Source organism: Anas acuta, chromosome 1, assembly GCF_963932015.1.
Source record: "Anas acuta chromosome 1, bAnaAcu1.1, whole genome shotgun sequence".
Lineage (NCBI taxonomy): Eukaryota > Metazoa > Chordata > Aves > Anseriformes > Anatidae > Anas > Anas acuta.
The window spans coordinates 16,533,012-16,557,329 of NC_088979.1; the positions used below are offsets into that span (position 1 = coordinate 16,533,012).

At 37.9% G+C, this 24,318-nt stretch overlaps 1 protein-coding gene across 2 annotated transcripts in view; it reads right to left on the reverse strand.

Annotated features, from left to right (window-relative positions):
* GUCY1A2 (guanylate cyclase 1 soluble subunit alpha 2) overlaps positions 1-24,318 on the reverse strand; it is a 162,784-nt gene that overhangs the window by 49,043 nt on the left and 89,423 nt on the right. For both annotated transcript variants that reach the window (XR_011092382.1, XM_068670338.1), the window contains exon 6: positions 6,044-6,187. Coding sequence is in view for 1 of the 2 variants with exons in the window: in XM_068670338.1 (XP_068526439.1) it covers positions 6,044-6,187 (144 nt within the window). In the remaining variant the exon portion in view is untranslated. The remainder of the gene's footprint in view (positions 1-6,043; positions 6,188-24,318) is intronic.

The following is a 24,318-nucleotide window of genomic DNA, read 5'->3' on the forward strand; positions in this document are numbered from 1 at the left end:
TCTTTTGCTAGCTGAAAGACAAAGACAGGCTCTTGTGTTAATAGTGTGACCAGACTACATTGTTTGAGCGTGGTTTATAAATCCAATAGAAAAACAGGTTTGGCAATGCACATCTGAAAGTTAGAAGTTGCAAACACAGCATATCTTGATAACAAAGAAACAATTGAGCCAAGGACTAGACTATGTGCCTTGCAATCCCAGTGAATACAAGGTCCCACCTACTTCACCTGAGAATTAATTAATCCAGCTGAAGCCAGCATCAGCTAGAAAACCTCCTCCACTTTAGATTATTTCATGAACTGGTTGTTAGCAGGTAAACAGACAGAAAACTGAGGGTATGTGTTTGCTTCAGTTTCTGATTAAAGCATTTACAGGCCTAATTCTCATGTTATTATTAACATGAGAATTTGAAATATACATGACAATTTTCTGCTGTAGTGGAGCATCTTTTAAAACATCTTTTAAAACATGTTGTGAATTAATTTTCAAAACATGTTTTGAAAAACTGTATGTTTTAGTTAAGATCACCTGTATACAACAACTCCATATAACTGCAGTTAATTTCTCCAGCTTCATGTAAGTCATTCACTTTTCCTCAGTGTGTTCCCAGTTCTATATCTCTTCACAGCCCTACTAGAACCACCTTCACACAGTGGAAAAAAAAAAAAAAAACAAAAAAAAAAAAACACACAAAAAAACTGTCAATCTGACAGAATAACCTCTTGTGAAAATCTCATTAGTCAAAACTAGGTATGTTCTGCCAGACCAGCCCTTTTAACAACAAACTGCAGAGGAGACCTTTCTGTGTCTTTAGGATACACACTGCTTATTAAATAATTGGGCAGGATTTGAAGCATGATAAAAAGTGATGCCATTGATGATATCTGATGGGTTTAAACACATTAAATGAGATACGCTTTGTGACCTTTATCTCTAAAGGTTTATGCTCTGGAGAATTCTTCTTACAGCATTATCTCTAGCTATTAAAATTAACACGCTTCCACTTTATCTGAAGAAATACAGTAAAATATGAAGAATATCATAAATTCAAGTAATGCTCACTTAAATGTAGGAGGGAATTTTAAATCCATATTTTCAAACTACAGTCATGGGGCACTACATATAATTAGTGGTGCAGATGCTAAATCATATGAGAGCTTCTGGACTAAAATACATTTTGGCAAAAGGATAAAAACATATATCCAATTCTACAGGCAGTGTCAGAGCCAGAAGTCCTTCTTTTGTACTAAGGCCTTAGCTCATGTTATAGTAATGGGATTTTGCCTCAAATAGAACTGAGTAAAAAATATGGTATCCTCCATCACTCACAGGAGAACTGTCAGCCCATTTTCCATTACAAATATTTCTTTCAAAAGAGCAGACTGTGTTACAACACTGATGATAGGACTTGCGGAGGCTGCTATAATATAGCCCACTCATTCTCTCTGCAAAATTTTTTTCATTACTGTGCAAATCACAGGCTATTCACACTGGTATAAGGAGTGCAGGCCTGGGGTCTTCATTCTGTCTGTGCATTTCCACTGCCCTTGGCTATGCTGGAAGTGACAAATGCCAGAGTACATGTCAGCTGCACGGTGCCCTCATCAGCACACTAGGAGCTCTGACTCACAGGGTGAGACCAGGGGCTGGATATAAAGCAGACCTGCTTCTTATATCTTGTCACCATCCTGAGGCCCATCAGTGTTTGCTAGTCACACAGGTCCTCTGTCCTCTAAGGGACAGATTTTTCATAAAGTCTCCAATGAATACTTTCAAATGATAACTGTGAACCCAGATAACAAACCTCGTTTGATTGTCTGCTAATGCACGTTATGGGTGAAAATCTTATCCTAAATTCTCACTTATGTGTTATAGTATTTTTCATTCATTCATTTACTTTTTCTCCCTAACTTCCCAAGTCCCTTTCTGGGGATGTGTAATTGTCATTCAATAAGATGTCAATAAAGCTGTTATCACAGGGGATGATCATTTCAAGCAGTACAAAAAGTAAACATTTACATTATGGTAAATTCAGTCCTGAGATGACAATGAAATATATTCATCAAAGTAATTTAGAAAATATATATATTCTGTAAAGCATAATCATAAAGCCAGATGTATCTAATCGAGTAATCATCAAATAAAAAGCACTACATTTCATAATTGCTGTTATGCTTCCCCAGAGCTGAAATCACTGCAAGCAGGACAACCCGAAGAGATTCCTAACTCGAGTCTGCCTTAAAAAAAAAAAAAAAACAAAAAACATTGCCTGTGTAAGAAATTGGCCATCTTAAATGTGCATCATGATCAGTCACACCCCCAACAAGCTAAGGGATAACTTCTGAACTCATTTTCCATTGCTGAACTCAGAGAACTCAAACAAGAGGTATGCCTCTGGAAAAGAAATCCAGTGCAAACACCAAGACTTTAGCATGTTTACTTCTTATTAGAAGATGCAGTCAGAACAGAATAACTGTTCTATAATAGTCTGCCTATTAACAGAAATCAAACTTCAAGTTACTGTGGTGTCACATATTATATAAAATGGCTGAGAAAAACTTCCTCCTATTCAGTCCAGGTTTATCAGCCAGTTTTGTGGGGGGGGGGAGAACTTGAGAAGACTGTTACTTACTCCTGAGATCAGAAAGTCCCTTATTTTTAGGAATTATGTTTTGAAAACTTTTCTCAGAGTTGGTGAAGTAATTGTTGTTTTTTTGTTTTGTTTTGTTTTATTTTCAAAACAGCTAGTTAAACCATCCAGAAGAATGAAGGCCACAGTTGTTCATGAAAACTGTCAAAAATATCAAAAAGAGAGTTCAGCATGAGGAAAAGTGCCCTCTGATACAGGCTTTTCAATAAAAAAAATAATAAAAAAAAAAACAAACTGCATCAGTATTCTATATTTGAAACACTTGGCAAGGACTCAAGGAATGTAAATTGGTCTCAGTAACGTGAGTCAGAGATATGAATTAAGGTCAAAATATAGTCAAAACACTACACTTGTTTTGACATCCATATCAATAGGACCAGTTCAAAGTAACCACATTAGAATACATTCTAGTTCACTGTTTAGAAGTGAGACCATTTTATAGCTCACGGAGTGTACTTCACATCTACTGTTATATAATAGTTAATATATTAACTATTTTAATGGTGAGGCCTAATTGTAAAGTCTGTGAAGCAATAAGTTTCCTATTAACAGTCCTGAGCTGAGTCTATCATAACATTTACACACACTTAGGGGTTCCTTAAACTTCAGGTGGATTATGCACATGGTGTATTTGTTAAGAGGAGTCTGTGGCACAATGGACACCTTCACAGTTTTGTGAAAAACTAATGAATACAGGAGCTGCTCTATACAACTCAGCATTGGCTGGAAGTTAGTCGTGCCAATTCAATTTAGAAGTAGTGCATACACTTAACTGTGACGATCATTGACATAATCAGCAAGAAAACTATGCATTATTTGCCATTTGTAGGAGGATTCATCTGACAGAGTGTAGAAGCTTTCAGTGTAGACAGCCACATTTAGGCTAGGTCTACAGACTTCCCTCACAGACAACTGAGAAAATACACAGTTTTAGGGTGTGATTCATCTCATACAAGAGCAGATACCTAAAGTAGGACAAATTAGAGTAGACTTCTCCAAAAGTCCTTATTTCTATAGTTTTTACGGAGTAGAAATCCAGGTGAGAGGAATCCTAACCCTGATATATTTAAAATCTAATCAAGAAGCCTTTCTAAATGATACATTTTTTTAAACATGAATTAGCAGGCTCAGCACAAAGGCAACAATAATTTCCTAAGCTTTTGTCACCCTGGAGATGTGATTAGCTGGTATCACCAGCCCTGCAGCTTTGAAATCACTCACACTTAAAACTGAAAACAGGATAACTAACGCCCACTGAGGACCTTCTCAGTACCTCTACTTTCAGCATAAGTTATGATGAACTGATAGTTCTGAATTCAAAAGGAAGTTCATTAGGACTTTTTGAACATATGCAGTTATTCTTAGCACTTTCTTTTTTATGCATGCATATTTGCTATGCATTGTCTTCATATTCTTTCTTTTATAGGTTTTCTTATGCAGTCACTGAAACCATAAATAATTTTGCAAAAGAAAAATGACAGTAGAAATGAAAACAGCCACAAACTGTGAGTCTAAGAGTAAAATATACACCTTCAAAATTTCCTTATGATTGCAGGAATCATTCATAAGAAAGTAATAAGTTGGAGAGGATCTGGAAGGCAGTGTATGACAGTTTAGATAGAATGTATTAATCAGTTATACTCATTGGAAAAATGGAGAAATCATCAATCTAGAAAATCTATTTTGATTGGAGTAAATGAATACCAATTTCATGAATTGGTAAATGATTACCTACATCAAAACTTAAAATGTTATCTCTTCTTCAGTCTTTAGAAAATATTTGTCTTTTAATGCTTGTTCTGTGTTTGATAAATGCCCATGTAAACTTTTCCAGAATTTTTGTTCCACATCCATAGTCCAAGGCATTTTTACAAAAAGTTATGTTTTTGGATATGTGGACATTTTGCAGTAATCAAATAAATATTTTCTTCTGGAATTAAAAATAAATAAATAAATAAATAAAAATCAACCAAACCATCAATACTAAAAAATGGAAATATTTAATCCAGAACTTAATATATTTTCATTTTAGTATTGTGTTGCTATATTTCATAGAATTTCTAGCTTAGCTGAGTTGTGTCCACACTCTCCTTTCTCCTTTCAGAGCATAACAATTCATTTAGATTAAAGCTCTCTTGATTGAACTCTTGACACATAAAAAGAGTTCAAGTAATATAGTTCAAGATTTGATTTAACTAATAGAGAAAGGTTGGAACTTAGTAATATTCTCATTGGTCAAGAAGCATCTCAGCAACACTGAATATTTGAGTTTTATTTATTTTCTGTCAAGTTTTAAAACCTCAAAATGTCTTTGAATTCTTGGAAAAAAAAATCCATGGTTGAAACCCTCATTTTTAATAGATAAAAGAAATTGCAGTTTGCAAAGTGCAACTCAACAATGATATAAATTATCCCATGGAAACTCTGTCCAGCCTTCTTATCCAGCTACATATGGCTTTTGTTATAGGCTTTAGACAGTGTTGAATTATTGTTCTAAATAATCCCTCCATTTCCTCTGAAAACAAAAAGTTTGTGTTAAGGGAAGAACAATTTAACCAGAAACAGGAGTGAGTACACATAATAAAGACAATATGTAATCCAAACCTTGTAAAAGAAATGCATGGATTTTTTTCCCTGCTGAATTTCTATCTTTCACTTCATTATTACTCATTCCAAATGCTAGCAACTACAAGGTCAGTGCAAGATCAAAAGCAGCAGAACAGCAGAGTGGAACTTTAAACTAATACAAAATGGACATGTTTTTCCACCTCCTGCTACCTCCAATATCAACTAGTATGAAGAACTTGAGTTGTATGGGAAGGAAATACATTATCACCAAGAAAGAGCAAGCAGTCCACACACTCTTTTATTCAGATCAGCTATTTATAAAAGAGACATGTGCCCCTCAGAGATGCAGAACTGAGTGCCTCCACAACAGTGCTGAAGTTCAGATCAGGAGCCTACTTCTGAAATGTATTTCGAAATGTCATCACGTTTTGGCTTGTAGCATGGGACATTCCTGAAACATGTGAACTGTCTTCTCACACTAAACTGAACTAGAAGAAAGGCTCCAGGAGTGCACCTATTTGTGTATAATGCTACAAATAAGCATATGACAAAGTGACATCTAGTCCAAAGTAAATCCCTACATTTACCAAAATGTGCATAATGTGCATTTTAGGTCTCTGCTGATTTTGTGTCATCTGCTGTGTTTACTAAAGTAGCTGTGAATGTTGATGGACACCATCCACTTTATATGATCATAAGAAAGACTGTTAAATCTTAATGCAATTTCAAATTCTCCTGGCAGTAGATTTCTACCAACAGAAAACAGTGGAATTAATCAGGCCAATTTACCACTGACTAGCTGAGAATAAAGAACAAAGGGGTTACCTTAATAGGACTCCCATCTGGAGTGAGGACCTCTTCTGAAAGCTCCATCATCTTCAGTGCCATCAGGGCAATGGCTTTAGCATGACTAAGGCTTTTCTTATGGAGCCCTGCCGCAACGCAGTACGCATCACCTATTGTTTCCACCTGCAGCAATCAGACAAATCAAATGTTAAAGTGCGATAATGAGAAGAGATCGCTACCATTAGTTATCTGCAATCAAACAGCATTGCTTAAAAACATGTGAGCAAAACATCCATAAAATAAGCAATTAGACAACGGAGCATAATTACCTGAGTTTGCAAACAGGTGCAGTCAAAACCTGACAAGCAGTTGCATAGTGGTTCATCAACATTATAAACAAAGAGGATCATTACGTCTAGAACAATGTATGCCATCAGCTGAAATATGACATTTTCCCGTAGCAGTAATGCAGAAAACTCTATTTTCCTAAATGAGAAATTGCTTGCAGCTTTGGTTGGCACTATTCTGGTTGAGTTTGTTGTTTGGTAAGAATAGTACCACATGATTATAATTCATAATTATTATTTGCTCTGCTAGAAAAGTACATTAGGAAGAGAATTAGGAGAAGCAAAATGTCACCATAAAAAACAGTCGACAGTCTATGACTTCTCATTAGGAGGGAGCTCTTTCTGGTGTAGGGGAGAATTTAAAAATAGATGTTATTGCTACAGACTTCTGACTGCATCTGCCTCTGTTATTTTCAAATAAGAAATGCTGCCTCTCTCTACTTTGCGGGCAACCTAACTGTGAATTCCCTACCTTCAGGCATCAAGTTCAGCAGACTGTTCCCTCTGGTCTCTTCAGACAGGCCTTACCTATCTCTCATCCTTGATTTTCTTTAAAGAAAGCTGTCCCTCAGGAGGAAAAAGGAACAAAGGAAATTACAGAAGCCCTCTGGCTTTGGATGAAGGAAGCTTGAGAAACATTGATGCCCTTGAGTTCCGCAGCTTTACTGACAGCATTGTGTTTTGTAGTTTGCATCATGCTCCACACAAAGTCTGTGAGCACATGCCCAGGCAGACTCGGCCCTGAAGGTTTAGTTTGTTTTTTGCTACATAACTAACCTGGCTTTCACCCTGCCCACAACACTACAGGAATGGCAGAAAAGGTTTTAGCGAAGATTAGGGTGAGAAAGAAGCATGCATTAAGCAAGGAGATACTCAACAAATAAATACAGATGATTCTTCTTTCTGCGGGGACTCTACAAATAGTAGTAGACCTGGACCTTTGCAGATTAATTTCCAGTGTTGAGAAGTAGAATTAAGGGTAATATCTTGAAATGTAAGCATTTATATGTAAATGTGTCCAGAGCAGGAATCTAGAACAGCAGTATGAGCAAGTCAGAAACCGTTACAAGCCCATTGCCAAGTTTGATTCCTTAGTCTTTCCTGGTGATCATACAGGAGGATATACAGCAGCAGCTCAGGATTTCTCATGACCCGAGAGCTGAGGCATCTGCTAGCCATCTTCACTTTTAGAAGCTCCTAATAGTACTTGCATGTAGAAAAACATGTGGGAGCAATCAATACCCCTGTCTGTCTGCCCATCTTACCCAGTCTATATGTCAGGATCTCTGTCCATGAGAAGCAGAGACTGACAAATCCCTGCAGTTTAGGTCATCTTTTCAAAGATGTATGGATGGGTAAGCACAATACAATAAGTGGGTGAAAAATGTACAAGCTGGAGAATAAAGCACATGATCACAATAAGAAAAAAAGCATCAAGATAAAAAGCACACTCTGGATGGATAAGAAATGGATGGTAAAAATTTTTCAACCACAGAAGAAAGAATCAACAGAAGTCCAAATAGATGGATGTTGTCAACCTTAAAATTGTGGATGAGCATAACCAGTTTGAACAGAAATTAATGTATTCAGCTCTCTCACAGAGAGCTGAATCTAGGATGACAGATACAAAAAATGAAATACAAATTTTACTCTTTGTTGAATGACTTAATTTCAGAATGACTTTTCCACTAAAGTTTGTTGCATTACACCACTTTAAGTAAATATAGATCTGAGACCACATACTGTTCCTGCAATATTCAGGCAGACCTACTTATTTTGTTAGCATTTTCCCCTTCAGAAATTTCCATAACATGTAAGCCAATTTAACAGCCAAATTGCAGTCACAGAATGAGTAGTATCATCAGAATTGCATCATATATATCAGAGTACTACCAGGAAAAAGAGAATCCAGCTGCCTCATTTTAACTTTACTCTGAAAATATAAATTATAATAGTACCACTGAAGGATACCCTTTAAAGTATATGTCCCTATGATACTCCTCTGACAAAAATACTGGAGTACCAGGGGAATGATTAGGACAGCTGAGACTGACCTGCTAGTTAAGGCCAAATGTGATGATTACTGATAAGGTGGTCCAATGTTTTACCATTCTGTAACTGTTTTCAGTGTCTACTAAGATTTTCTCTGACTAAGCATTTAAACTGGAATTTCCATGCTAAATCTTATCCAAATTTTAACCTTTGTTCAGTCCTCTTTCAAAATCAGGTTAAGCAAATTTTCCATTTCTCAGTGTTTATTTTTTTTTCCCAATTATTTCTCAAAAAGCTCCATGACTTCTTATAATTCCCTAATTAGAGTAAGTGTCAATAGCATTAGAAGAAACGGAAGGTGCTACTCAATGCAGCTAAAAATAGCAGCCTTCAGCTCTACTTAATGTTCTTCAAGATGACTGTAGAATCATAGAATAGTTTGATTAGGAAGGGATCTTCCCAAGACCAGGTTTCCCAACGTTCCATCCAACCTGACCTTGAACACCTCCAGGGATGGAACATCCACAGCTTCTCTGGGCAACCTGTGCCAGGACCCCGCCACGTTCTGAGTGAAGAATTTCCTCTTTATATCTAATCTAAATCTATCCTCTTTTAGTTTAAAACCACTCCCATTTGTCCTATCACACCACCCCCTTACAAAGAGTCCCTCTCCAGCTTTCCTGTAGGCTCCCTTTAGGTACTGGGAGGCTACTGTAAGACCCCCAGAGCCTTCTCTTCTCTAGGCTGAACAACCCCAGCTCCCTCAGCCTGTCTTCATAGGAGAGGTGCTCCAGCCCTCTGGTCATCCTCGTGGCCCTCCTCCAGACTCGCTCTAACAGGTCCATGTCTTTCTTGTGCTGGGGGCCCCAGAGCTGAATGCAGGGCTCCAGGTGGGGTCTCACAAGTGCAGAGCAGAGGGGGAATATCCCCTCTCTTGCCCTGCTGGCCTTGCTGCTTTTGATGCAGCCCCAGATACGGTTGGCTTTCTGGGCTGCAAACACACATTGCTGGCTCGTGTTGAGCTTATCAACCAGCACCCCCAGGTCCTTCTTCTCAGGACTGCTCTCAGTCCAATATCATGCTAATCAAACTAAGCACAGTAATAAAACTTCAAAGGAAATCTCTACCTGATGCTAAACTAACTTCTGAGATTTTGGCTTTGTAATATGAATATTATAATGCATTAATATATTTGATTGTCATATCCTTCTAGACAGGTACACAGGCAAAGGTATTTTGCTACTGTAACCATGCAATAAGTTGTTTCTTTTAAAAAACAAAATGTCGTCTGTTGAATATTTCAGCCATTTTTTGCATATGGTTGACAGCTTTACCTTTATTAAGATTTAGTATATTTTAGTTCCATTTAAAGATTTTTTTCTTAAAAGTCTTAATATTTCTAGGCATTCATTGACAGCTTGGCCTACCATTAATCATATTTCATCCTTTGTGACTAATTTACACTCACTTCTGTCAGCTTCACTGGATTTTTCATAATTAGGAAATAATATATATTATAACATAGAAGAGAAGTGAAGTTGAAAATAGATGTCAAAATTAGACCAATCTATAAAAAATATGGGATATAATTTTTATATTTAATTAACAATGAAAGAAGCCAGTAATCATTGCAGCTACTTACCCTGCTATACATAGGTCTTCTCTCAAGCCTGCTGTAACTCCTTGCCAAATCATTGAAAATGTCCAAAGGATTTTTTGTCAGGCCCCACAACACATCAAAGATTAAGATTCATAAGTAATTGAAGTAGTTGTGTGCACTCTGCAGTTAAGAAACTGTTTCTTGATAGATATGCTCAGGCTGCTGAACACTGTATAGTGACAATGTGTAAGACTCACTGCAGACACAGTTTGCAGGTTACAGATATGAGCAGTACATTTTATAGAGATTGAGCTCTACAGTAATTATCTTACAGTCACTTACTTATCCTTAATTCATATGGATTTTAGATGGAATATGATTTGCAGATGAACCTAGGAGCCCACCAGGCAGAATATCATTTCTCCAATAATGTTAGCAGAGAACAGAGGTTAATAGACTGTCCCTGGGGCAACTCCAGTGGGTCTTTTCTAACTACCAGGAGCTAAACCTTCTGTTACATTAACTGAAAAACTGGAAGTTGTAGCTAAATGGTGTCCCCCTGGTATAAAGTCAGGGTGTTGATTCAGTGACAGTTCAGAAGGGAAAGTGTGGTACTTTTCCTCATGAATAAATGAAGGTGCACCAGGAATTACATATATGAACTTCTCAAAGCAATGAAGGCTCTGAAGTGTCACACATAATTTCACAGTCTTATACACACAGTGGGGGTGGGGCAAAAGATCATTTTGAAAGCAAAACCTGTAATGGCAAGTGTAAGATTTTCATCTAAAATACTCAGGAATCACAACACTCAAAGTAATCTTACTACAACACTCAAAGTAATCTTACTAGCACTTTTTTCAAAGCACAGCTAGGAAATAAGCATCAAAAATGCAATCTTGGTGGTCACTCTTATGCCAATTCTGATTGCAAATTCCTACAGCAATCACAAAAATTTAATGCACTGAAAGAAGCAGGTGGAGGGAGAAGTGGCTTTAGTTGTAGACCTGTCTCTCTTAACAGGTTTACTGTAAAAGCTTAACAGATAATTTGGATTATAACTGTTACAGTGGAGTGCTCATCACCTTGTTTTATTAAAGAGCTGAAAGTAACGCGTGTGTTTGGGGCAGGTGTTCCTTTTTTATGCATTACACGATTAAAAGAAGATTAACTATGCACAAAAGAAAGGGAATGAAAGTTCAAAAATTGCTGTTTTATTTCATGAAGAACATCTACCTTGAGTGACTTGTCCCTTGTAGATCCTTTATCTTCCTCTGAAGGGTACTCGTGTACTATTTTTCCGATCTCCTACATACTCACAAGTGTGTTTTATATAAGTGTGTATTATATCACTCCATAGTAAATATCTACAATAAAAGTAATCACCCTAAAATAATCCATGCCAGTGTCTCTACAGACTGTTACAGTCTCTTTTTCCAAATAAATAAATAAATGGGAAACAAAAAGTCATCTTGACTTCACTTTAGAGGTAAACACAGTTGAAGTATCGTCTTTACCTCAAATTGTCATCCAGAAGTAAAAGCCCTCAATGTAAGTCGCACTACTGATTTTAGTTAATGCTGGCTGGCTGTTTGAGACAAAACTGACTGCTAATGGAGCCCTTATCAAGCCAAATTAATTCAAGGAACATTCATACTTCAGTACCTTACGTTTATATTACTGTATTACACCTATAGACTTTAATACTCAAGGCCTATTTACAGCAAATTGATTGGTTCTGGTAGGTGACACTGTCTATACCTCACCAGATGATACAAAAAGGCAATCTAAGTTTCATTTTTACATTCATTTGATTCTTGTACTTATTTGAGCAGAGCTAATCCACTCAGGTCAAAACACTGTAACTCATGAAAAAACTCACAGAAAATGGCCACTGAGAAATGGGGGCAAGGGCATGCCCATTTTCTTCCACCTACTTACTCTTACTTTTTACTGGGAATGACAGAATGACAAAAAAAGACTGGTGTAAGAGGTCCTTGAGCAGCTTCTTTTTTTTTTCTCTGATCTTAGACACTGTGCCACATTTAACAAGGTATTATAGAATATGCCAAGTCCTAATACAGTAACTCAACATAGGTGTTCTTCAGCCTTTTCCAGGTCTTTGATTTCTTATCCTCCCTCTATAGAATAAGAGATACTTTTTCAAATTCAGTTACGTTTCTAAACGCATCAAATCCTGCTTATGATCTCATGTGTTTCTGTTATTTTTATCACCAGAAATATTTATTTCTGCTTAAGTAAGTATGTATTTTATAATTTTAAGCTGGCAGTAAACTTGGAATATTAAACAGTTTCTCTACACTGCACATCCTGTTTACAGCCACAGCATTTAAAGTGTATATGCTATATTTAGCTGAAGGAAAGCTTATTACTAAACTGTTTCTTATCACTTATGAGCAGTCTGCCAATAGCTAGAAAGTCTCCTATTACTGAAAGATATTCTATAAAGTTTCATTTTATAAGATTGAAATAATAATGAACAGCAGTTGCAATGATATCAGTTTCCTCTTAAAGAGCTTGAGAAATGAAAATACAGAAATAAGCAGCAGGGAAAGGCATAATGACTTAGATAATTGTAATTTAATGTTCTTTCCTTTTCTCCCTTGACTCTTCTCACTGAGAAAACCAACTCTGCTTGTGTGTAATTTTTTCCCCACACAAGTGTTATTCTTCATCTTAAAAAACTTGGCTCTCATTTCACCCATTGCCTCTTCAAGTTTTCTCTCTGTCCCCGTACACAGACACACTGATCTAGGTGCCTCCATAAAGAACATAACCTTGTATTTCATGGCATAAATTTCAAAATGAAAGGCTAAAAAGTCTGACATATTTCATAAGTAGCTATTATGGCTCTTGTATTTCTTCAAGTTTCCACATTCACTACTGTCAAAAGATGGACCATTATAGTGTTCCCCTGACAATTAGATAATTGAGGTTATAGTGTAGCTACTGATTTTTCCCTGTGTTACTAATTTGAGGAAGAAAAATCGCTATATAAATTGCTTTTCATGATGTATGTTTAAATTGCCCAAAGAAACCTTAAAGTAATGGAAAAATATTTATATATTATTTTTCTCCCATTGCAATAATTAAATCTGTTTGTTGTTGGTTTTTGTTTGTTTGTTGGAGGTGGTGGTGTTTTTTGTTTGTTTCTTTGTTTCTGATTTGTAACTTCCCATGATGAGGAAAGGAGAGGAGAGGAGAGAGAGAGGAGAGGAGGAGGAGAGGAGAGGAGAGGAGAGGAGAGGAGAGGAGAGGAGAGGAGAGGAGGAGGAGAGGAGAGGAGAGGAGAGGAGAGGAGAGGAGAGAGAGGAGAGGAGAGGAGAGGAGAGGAGAGGAGAGGAGAGGAGAGGGAGAGGAGAGGAGAGGAGAGGAGAGAGAGGAGAGGAGAGGAGAGGAGAGGAGAGGAGAGGAGAGGAGAGGAGAGGAGAGGAGAGGAGAGGAGAGGAGAGGAGAGGAGAGGAGAGGAGAGGAGAGGAGAGGAGAGGAGAGGAGAGGAGAGGAGAGGAAGGAGAGGGAGAGGAGAGGAGAGGAGAGGAGAGAGGAGGAGGAGAGGAGAGGAGAGGAGAGGAGAGGAGAGGAGAGGAGAGGAGAGGAGAGGAGAGGAGAGGAGAGGAGAGGAGAGGAGAGGAGAGGAGAGGAGAGGAGAGGAGAGGAGAGGAGAGAAGAGGAGAGGAGAGAGAGGAGGAGAGGAGAGGAGAGGAGAGGAAAGGAAAGGAAAGGAAGGAAAGGAAAGGAAAGGAAAGGAAAGGAAAGGAAAGGAAAGAAAGGAAAGGAAAGGAAAGGAAAGGAAAGGAAAGGAAAGGAAAGGAAAGGAAAGGAAAGGAAAGGAAAGGAAAGGAAAAGGAAAGGAAAGGAAAGGAAAGGAAAGGAAGAAGGAAAGGAAAGGAAAGGAAAGGAAAGGAAAGGAAAGGAAAGGAAAGGAAAGGAAAGGAAAGGAAAGGAAAGGAAGGAAAAGGAAAGGAAAGGAATCTGCATATTTTATTACAGATAACTTTACTGCTCAGCTGAGCCACAGAGTTGCATTGTTTGGAGCTGCAACACACTGGTTTCCCCTGGTGATCAACTAGTATATTAGCATCTAACAGAATGTCGGCCTTTCTTTATCTTTCTGTAATGATTGTCAGTGAAATTACCACCTCAGTTTCCTTGGTTGATGAAATACCATTTATATTTCTCTTCTTAGCTAAAAATGAACAGAATCAGCATTAACATTAAGGACCCTTGAATACTCCATTGCCTCTTACAGTCAATCCCAGACGTTACTGATTGTTTCAACAGGAGTATGCAATACTTACCTCTTTGCACAAAGATCATCATTTCCATTTGTAAAAGTCATGGAAAGTCAAACTTTAAACTAATCTGTCAAGTATTCTAAGGGACGCTACTGAGAGACAGAGCAATGCTCGGTGGTGAAGGGAGTTACTCCAGTGTCAGTATACGTGTCAATATAACATAAAGCAATGAAATTTGGAAAAACATAAATTTGGGTTGATGATGATTGCATGAGAGAAATTAAAATGCAGTGAAACTTCATTTTATTCAATCAAAATACAATCTGTGCATTATATGACACTAAATTAGGGAAGATAACATGATTAAAAAAACATAACAATAAATCACATGAAAAGGAGATGACAGTAACAGGAAGAAGCAACATTTCAAGCACATAGGCTGCAGATAAGTTGAAAAGGTGAAGACTAAGTGGGTGAGATTTGGCTCACCTAACCTGAGACATCTTTAATGTAAAGACGTATTCTCTCTCTGTTTAGCTTGTAACCCATGGACAGAACTGGGATTCTAGCAGTCATCTGACCTGTGCTAAGCATCTCCTTCAGAAAAGATGACTCTCACACTAAAAAAGATTCATGCTTACCGTATAAAATCATACTTTCCCTCTGCTGACTGTGAGAACAGTCTAGATAACTAGTTCTTTGTTGTAAATAGCATAGTTTCACCTTCTCTGTCTCACACACACACACAGAATTTCTAGGTTGGAGAGACCCTCAAGATCATTGAGTCCAACCTCTGACCTAACACTAACAGTCCCCACTAAACCATATCCCTAAGCTCTACATCTAAACGTCTTTTAAAGTCTTCCCAGAACCATGTAAGAGAAAACTCTAACAAGACCATGGAAGAGGCAGAAGGGCAGACTGAACAAGGTCGTAGAAGCAGGTGAATTTTAGAAGTAGGACAGGGAAAATTCTGGGAAACAAACTGTCCTTCAGTAAAGCTGATCCCTAGAAATACAGATAAGCAAGTGAAAAATTCTATCATTCTATCTCTAGAAAGATAGATGAACAAATGGAAAACCTGCATATGCTCCATGTGTCATGCTCCTTTCCACTCAAATCTAGGCTCAGAACTATTCATATTGGAGAATATGAAGTTTCACTGATTCCTATGATAGACTAACAAAACAAACAAGCAAAAAATCTATAACTTTAAGCTTTTTAATTGTTCTGAAGACCTGGAAATAATTTCTCAATGAGCACTGTCAAGGTATTTCCCTGGCTGTCTCTTCATTGGAGTTAAATTCCATGCATACTCCTCAACCTGTGATTACTGGAGCACATCTCTACTTCCTGCACACACCTAGTTTGCATTTCTGTGGAAGGTACAAACATCTAAAGAGGGGTTGTTTCTCAATTGCCATCCCATGGACCAGGATTCAGGATGGTAATGCACCTGGAGTAGGAATCTGGAAAGTGGTTGAGGTACTGCAGAACAGACCTATGCCTTCCAAATTTTTCATTATCCTCTTTACCTATATTTCATTCCAACTGCAAGACTAAATTACACAGTACCTCGAAACGACATATTTCTTTTATGAAAGCTGAAATGTATTCCATTTAAAGGCATACTGCAAAATTCATCCTTAAGAAGAAATTCTTGTATTTGACTCTATAAAAAACTTTGAAGTCATTAGGATCTCCCAGTGGGCTTTTCTTTCATCTGTTTTCTGCCCTTAGTTGTAGATCTGGAAACTTAGGGAAAGGCTATGGTATATGGCAATGTGGTGTTCCACACTTTTCATTTGAATTTCATTATTCCTGTCCATGACTTCTAGTTCTGTTGCAAATGGAATACCTTTTTAACTGATACAGGACAAAGACTGAAGAAAAGGGAGATCTTCTCCATTCCAGTTTTATATTAAGGCAGCAGTCTCAGCACTCACCACAGACAGCAATTTATTTAATGTCCATATTCTATGTCATTGACTTCTGTCCATGTCTTTCTACCCATACCTTTCTCCCAAATACATCTCTGTAATTCAGTAATTAACTTACAATATTGTCATTTAGCGTGGGACTCATACTACCAGCTTTGGTCACATTAAACTCAAGCCTCTAATTTTAACTATTCAATCATAATCCTTCTGTTGTCAATGATGAGAAAAATGAACTTCCATGGTGTGATTCATTCCATCTTGAAGTCTAGAAACATCATTTTTTTACCCATTTAATACAACAGGACCCAAAAATTCATGTGTTCATTTAATCGCTTCCATGCCCAGTCTGCAGATTAATATTAAAAAAATGCTCCCATGTTATCATCTTTTTTTTTTCCCTGAGAAACAGCTGAAAACAGATTTATGTGGGTCAGGATCACCAAAGGCTTGGATGACTTAGTTTGTGAAACTCTTGGAAGACCCTGGGGTGAGCTGTTATCTTCTCATGCACCATGTGCCTTTCAAAGTGCACTACAGAGTGCATGTTTCCTGCCCCCAGAAAGTACTCTGTAACAGTAAAGAGATTGCACAAGTGTGTTGGCTGCTAGTGCTAAGATACTGTCTGTCAGCAGCAATAGCAAAATCCTGTTTAGCTAAAAAATAAAATTAAAAAAGTAAAATAAAAAAATCCTGTATTTTGGCATGCATAGTTTGGCATGCAGGTCAAGGATGGTATTAAATCAGTCAAGGGAGGAGGAAAGAGGTAAAATATTTTGGGCTGTCTATGGTAAAAAGATAAGAACAATTCAATATAAAATACAAATCTCATGAAAATAAATATTAAGCTGACATTGGAGACTGGAGAGAAACTGGATGGGTTATTTCATGGAGAGGCCGTGTGTGTGCTCTTTGGAATGCATTCAGAAAGGCTGCTACTGAGCATGGTCTAAGTATGCTTGACCTGGAGGATCCCACAGGATCCATACCTGAAGTATTGTGTTCACTTCTGGGCTCCCCAGTACCAGAGGGACCTGGGCATACTGGAGAGACCCCAACACAGAACTACCAGGACAATGAAGGCACTGGAGCATCTCTACTGTGAGGAATAGGCTGAGAGAGCTGGGGCTGCTCAGCCTGGAGAAGAGGAAGCTCAGGGGAATCTCATGCGTGTCCCTAAATCCCTGAAGGGATTATCTGTCTATATAACAATGATAGAATACTGACCTTTTCCAAATTAACCAAAATGCATGTGTTTTCTTGATGTGTGAATAGAAACCAAAGCTTAGGCCTGTTTGCATTTTCAAGTTTTCTATATGATCTTCCACCGCACAGAAAAGCTTTAAATGCAGTTCAATTGTATGACATTGTGAAGCTTGAAAACATCTGTTAGCTTAAAGTACTTTGAGCTGTTTTTTGTTGTTGTTGTTGTTGTTGTTGTTGTTGTTGTATGTTTGTTTGTTTTTCCAGAAATTAATTTTACATGTTGGATACAGTATAATTTATAGATTTCCTCAAATCTTTGGGATACTTTAAGAAAAATCCCATTTTTTAAGGGCTGCAAGTTTTCAAAATAGCATTCAGGAATCATCTTCTTAAGTTTCTTAGTGTTTGGCTCTCTTAGCTTGTGCCTTTCAATTTTTCAAAATTAACTCCTAAGCAATGAAAACTTATTCCTCAGTTTCAAGGTAACTCTGCAATGCTTTTGTGATGTTGAATTTTGCTTTTGGGAATAGTTCAGCGTATGGAAAACCCCTCCCAAGTCAGCAGAAGTGGATTCCAAGTGCCTCTCTATGAAGTTCAGTTCATCTGGTAAAGCTCATTTTTAAAAGAAGTATCTTACTACAAATCCCAGCTCCTTTCCCAAGAGTCTAATTATGAATCAATTGCTCTTACCAGGCCTGAGGGCATTTTATTTTTAGTGAGTTTAATGATGCCACATGCCGGCAAGTTCATGAGCATATTACCAGAAGAGTTTTATTCAAACTTCTTTCTCTAGCACCTACTTAGCAGTTTTAAGCCTAATCTTACAGTATCCAGCATATGGAGGAATTCTTTTATCTACACATTAATTCATTCAGAGTGCTGTTTTCTTTATGAAAGGAAAATAGACAAATGGTTCTTGCTGTGTAGACAACATCTAGTATTTTAAAATTTGGTGTGGGTTTTTGTTCTTCTTCTTTTTTTTTTTTTTTTTTTTTCCCACTGGTTAAAATACAGAGATGCAAGAAGAATTACAGTTTACATTATACCAACATTAGGTTTGCCCACAACAGTCATGGAACACATAAGTCAGTGCATAAATGATTTCTCTCTTTTGTGGAAGTATGAAACTGCAAAAATCACATTGAATGTTTACGGTGAATAAAAAATGTTCTGGTTGGCATTCTGCCTTATGTGAGGTAGTTGCAATGTCATAGTAATGAACTGTCTAATGAAATAAGCAACCATTAAAATAATCACGTATAACTTAAGACACACATTTCAGTTTAATGTGATAGGCCTTTTCGAGCAGTAAGAAGGGTCTTAGATTGCTGTAGCTACCCCTAATATTAAAACTACTGCTGAACAGCAACTTCATCAAGATTATATGAGCTTTCATTTATCTGTCTTGAAATTTCTATATTCTCCTAACTTCCCTAAGTATCTCCCACATCCATTTCAGAAATTAGGGTACATCTTACGAATACTATTTGAAAGAATGCAAAACATTGCATCATGGAGGGCTGATGTATATGAAGGGCCAGCCTTAAGTTGTCAGGATTGTGCTAAGTATCTTCTAGGTCTGGGACAATACTGGACTGTTGAAATGGAAGTAGTTTAGACTGATGGAAACTGAAATTTTCCAGTCCTTCAGAGGGACTAAAATTTAAATGGCTGATAAATGTGACACAAGAAAACAAAGGACTTAGCTATTAGTGGTGGGTTTTAAAAAACATAACATCGGGGAGACTTGCATGCTCTAACAGGGCACACTCCTGGCCATGGTTCTTTTCTAGCCACTGCAATTGGGCTTTCTTCTAAGCATGGAGCAGGGAGCCCCAAAGGAGGATAGACTTCTGGGTGCTGCCCAAACAAAAAGTCAGGATGTCGCCAGTGTCCACACACAACTGAGGACATGGGAAGCACTCCCACAACCAGCGAGCTGGACTTAGGCTCTAAGGCTCCCAGACAGGTCTGAGGGAAGTGGAACGGTACACTTAAAAACAAATGTGGGCTTCTCAGGTAAGAGAAAAGTGGAAGGACCTGTACATTTCTCTAAAAGAGAAAGAGAAGGAAACATATACAAGCACAGTATTCCTGAAGAAATCGTACACAGAAGCACAAGTCCTCGACTCTTAAGAGGATTCTTGGGTGATTAATTGCCTAGATCAGGGGAACATGCACAGATGCTTTAGGGCTTTGTGCAGGTCTGTATGTTTATAAAGTAAAGAATGACTCTTCTGGAGCCTGCATATCTGTTTACCTCATTTGTACATCTCCCTAAAGACAAAAAGTGTAAATCCACCACAAGGCTGCAAAACAAATACAGGCTTAAAGTAATTGGAGGTCTTGAAATATCCTGGAGCTCTCTGGTAAAAATAATGCAGATGTGCAGGGTGATTTCACACAGAAAGGAACCTTCTGAGTTTTGTTTTTTTAAACATAAACCCCAAACAGTTCTGATTTCACCCCAAAGTATAGGCACCCCAGCATTGCCCTGTCTCCATAATGGAGTGAGATGCTCTGTGTGACAGCAAAGTCCATGCAGAGGCAGATAGCTAGAGAAAGTCAGTGATATAGCCTACTCAGAGCAAGGAAAGCAAGAAGGTTCATAAGTTCTCTGTGGTGGGACCCGAACAGAGCAGTCTGCTAAAGGGCAGCTCTACACATATGGGTGGCACCACAGAGAGAGAGTTTCTGCATGATGGGGATTTTCTTCTATTATCCAATCTAGCCTGACTTTAAATTAACAAGAAGAAGCAACGCTTGCTGCATCAGTAATCCCCAAACTTGCATCTATTTATCTTTAAATAGGCATATTATTATATTTTCTGTATATACTATCACTCATAGAAGAGTATCAGTATAGTTTATACATTTTAATTGCATTTCATAGAATCTTCATTCTGTAGATGCTTCTGCTGAAGCTAAAAGAATTTGAATCCCTTTCAAAGTAGATAGGTAGTTGCATTGAACACACAAGGTTAAAACCGAGGAAGTGATGGAAAGAAGACAAAAGTAGTGGCCATAAATTTTACATGAAAACTTGAAAAGTAGTTTTTTTAACTTGTGGAACATTAAGCTTGCAAAACTTCAGAACAGTCTGAAGCTCATGAATTCCTGTCATCACAGTATTCTTTAGTCATTATAGCACCAACAATAAACTTAATTACTTATATGTGATTGTGTAGAAATATCTTACACCAAGGAGGATAGTTAAGGAAGTAGGAAAGTACTTAAATTTCCTTTTTGTTATAATTTGTTTTGTTTTAACTAAAAATGAATACTGATTTCTGCTGGTTGAAAATGCAGCAGAATCAGTTATACAACAGAAGATGTACAGCAAATAAATTTTGTCAGCTGACAATAGTTCATTGCCCAAAACATTTAAGACCGCTCAGTTATGAAAAGTGGGACTCATCATTTCACATAAAGTGAAGTTCAGGGTTAGGAGAAAATCCACCTTGGAGAAATGTCTTCAACAACAAATGTTGCACTGTCCAGAGAAAGGACCAAGAAACCCAGCCAACATACACAGCCACGCAGCCAATGAATGTATGACGAAAAAAATGGCCACAACACATGCTGTCTTTACTGTACACAGCAGTTAAAAGACAAAGAAGAGGAATGGGTTTGTTTCAGGAAAGTAACAGAGGGGAAAAGAGTTAAGAAAGTAGGCCTACGCAGGCAAAAAGACTCAACAACAAAAGTATCTAAAATGAGCCTATATCAAAGACATTATTTAGAGGGAGAAACAGAGGCTGCAGGAAGCTTAAACATGGAAGATATCAGCCTGCAGGGATAAGTTTTAAATGCTAGCCATGGCTGCAGCATATCTAAATAGCTTTTTTAATAAATAGGTGGCTTAGCTGAGGCATCGTTTCCCAGCTCTTGGCTCACAAATGACAGGAATTCAGATACAGAGAAAAACAGGTCAAAACAAAGATACAGTCAAGTCAACCAGTATATACTTTATCCAAAGCAATTGCTTTCAAAATGTATTGAGATCTTATCTTTCTTAGTACTTTTTCTCCTGGAGCCCATGTTTCTATCTGCATGTCCACAGACACTGACTTACCAAGCAGCTCAGGTCTTCAAATCTGCAACTGCATTGCTATAATTTGCACTCCCTGCTTGACAGCATCCTTTTCTCCTCAGTACCACGCCAAACATGATTAGCTCAGATAGTCAGCAGCACCAGTTCCCAAAGGCATTGCCAGGTCTCAGTTCTCTCGCATCCTCTCTCCTTTATGATTACCCCAGGAGTGTCCCTATTCATCTTTTTATCAAAGCTATATGTAAGCAGATTCTTTCTAAAGTTTCACTCTCTAAAACCCAAATTGCTAGAACTGTCACCCAGGCTTGTATCATGATGCATCTCAATTACTGTGATGTTCTCCTTCAGCCTGTAGGAATGTAATCTGTCATCCCTAGTATCCATTTAAAATTCTGCTGTGAAGTTTATTTTCAGAGCCCGTCATTTTCCTGTGTCATTCATACTTGCACATCCATCCACTGGATACCCTTTCCCTGTGTCATCAGTTATAGCTACTTACTTTCATTTCCAAGGTATTTCAAAGTCTGATTCATCCCCCTTCAGCCCTCAACAAACATTTCTTATTCTTCAACCAACAGATCATTATGCTTGCCCTCCATGTTCTACTTGTTAAATACAGGCATCTTTGTTCTTCTTTCTGTGTCATACTTCTCTGTAAATATTCCTGAATGAATAGTGTGAGACAATTGAAAAGTATTATGTTCATTACATTCATTGTCTGACTCCAAAATTAGAAGCACTGAGGTTCTGAATTTAAAATGCTGTAACAGTAAAGCTGGGTGAATAATTTACAGCATGAAATCTATTTAATGAATTTTGCTTAATTTTATGTTTACAAAATGACAAATTTAGTATTCAAAAGTACTCTCCAAACAATCTTTGCAAATTATTCTTTCCATGTTGCTTCAACACAAGGAAATTTGAAAATTGTTGTGTTTTGATGTATATATAATATAGGTCACAAGATGAATTTCTGTAGCCTAGTTACAGGACAATATCTTAGAGGCAGGCTGCAGGTACAAACACTGGTGATTACATATCTAAAATTCACTGCTTGACAATAACTTCTAAAATTATAGTTGTGGTGTTGATCATACTTATTAATAAAATAAGCTTCCAGAATATCATCTGAAACAAATGAAAAATGTAAACACATGAGCTATTTTTATTTAAAAATGCAAATGCTTTTTCAAAAGGAATTGTCATTTTATTTTAAGCCTGTTTCTCTAAGGAAATAAAAGAGGGTTCAGAGGGTTCGATGCCTGGGTTTTCTGTCTTTCTGTAATGCTTAACTGAGTCATTTTCACCTAACCTCACAGTAACTTTCTTAGACTCCTAGTTATAAGGAAAAAGGAAAAAAAAAAAAAAAAGAAGAAGAAGAACAACAACAACAACAACAACAACAACAACAACAAAAAGTAGAGATTTCAAAGACCGAGTTCTCACAGGCTGGGAGATCCATGACTGGATAGATGTAGGAGATTCAGAACAGTGTCCCCAGCAGTGGAACTGACTGTCGTGTGAGCCCGCCAGCAACACGATCTCGTTGGCACTCTGGGCTCAGCGATCAGCAAGCAGGGTAGGCACGCACAGCTCCAAGTAACCACAGCACACATCATCCTGCTCAGTGGGAGGGGGGCTGTGGAGCAAATTCAGTGGTGGTGGGGCTTTAAGGATGCTCAGGGGAGAGTAGGGAGATGAACGAAAACCTGGGATGAAGTGATCTGAGGAAGAACTAGCTCCATTAAGGCAGTAACAGTGGGGAAAAGGTGTTAGATACCCTTCCACAGAAAAATAGACTTTGTTTATTCCTCTGCTCATAGAATTACGGGGGGGGGGGGGGGAAGGGGGGGCAATTTTCTTTAGAGTACTTGTACCTTTTCAGGATGCACAAATCTTACTTTGCCTATCTGAGCAACCATCATATTATTTCACTGGTCAGGACAATATTGCTGTGCAGTAGCATCTTTCATCCAAAGGGCAGTAATACATGGTCTAAATGACATAATATTTGTGAGTTATGTAAAAATATTCCTTAGAATCATAGAATCATTAAGGCTGGAAAAGACCTTCAAGATCATCTGGTCCAACCATCCCCCTACCAGCAATATTACCCGCTAAACTATGTCCTTAAACACTACGTCCAACCTTTCCTTAAACACCCCCAGGGACAGCGGAGTCAGCCTGGATTCATCCTGCATAGTGTTCTCACAGGACTCAGCCAACCTTCCTTCCAAACAGGTCAGAGAGTATGGGATACTTTACTTCCTATTGCTACGCAACTGCAGTTTTTAACAAAAAATGTCCTGAATGCCTCAAAACAGTTATCTAAAATAAATCATCTGGGAAAACACTAACTACACCCATGTACCAGATACAGCATGTGAAACAGGGTCACTAGATATGGCGCACAGCTGTGGGTCAGAAGTCTCTCAAGTCACATTCTCAGAATTGGCTTGAGAACCAGTGCTTTAACAGTAGATTAATACAAACCAAGATCAAACTTCCAATCCTTTCCAGCTATAACACCACAAACATTTTCAAATGATGGTCACTACCTTCTGTTGTAGCCCTCTTCTAGTATGTCATTTGGCTTCTGAGCAGGGGTGAAGGTGTTTTTAGTTTTTTGTTTCTCACTGCTCTAGTCTGCTGGTCAGATGCAATAAATTATACTAATCTCCCTATGTTGAGTGTGTTTTGCCCATGATGGTAACTGTTGAGTGATCTTCCTGTCTCTATCTCAGCCCTTGAGCCCTTTCCCTCATATTTTCTCCTCCATTTTCTTTTAGGACAGGGAATGAGATTTGTGGTGGTGTTCAACTGCCATGCATGGTAAAATCACTAAAATGGAAAACAGCTGTCTTCTTCCTTGTTTTCAGTGGAAGTTTAAATCCTTTATTACCCTCTTTTTAAGTGAATGCC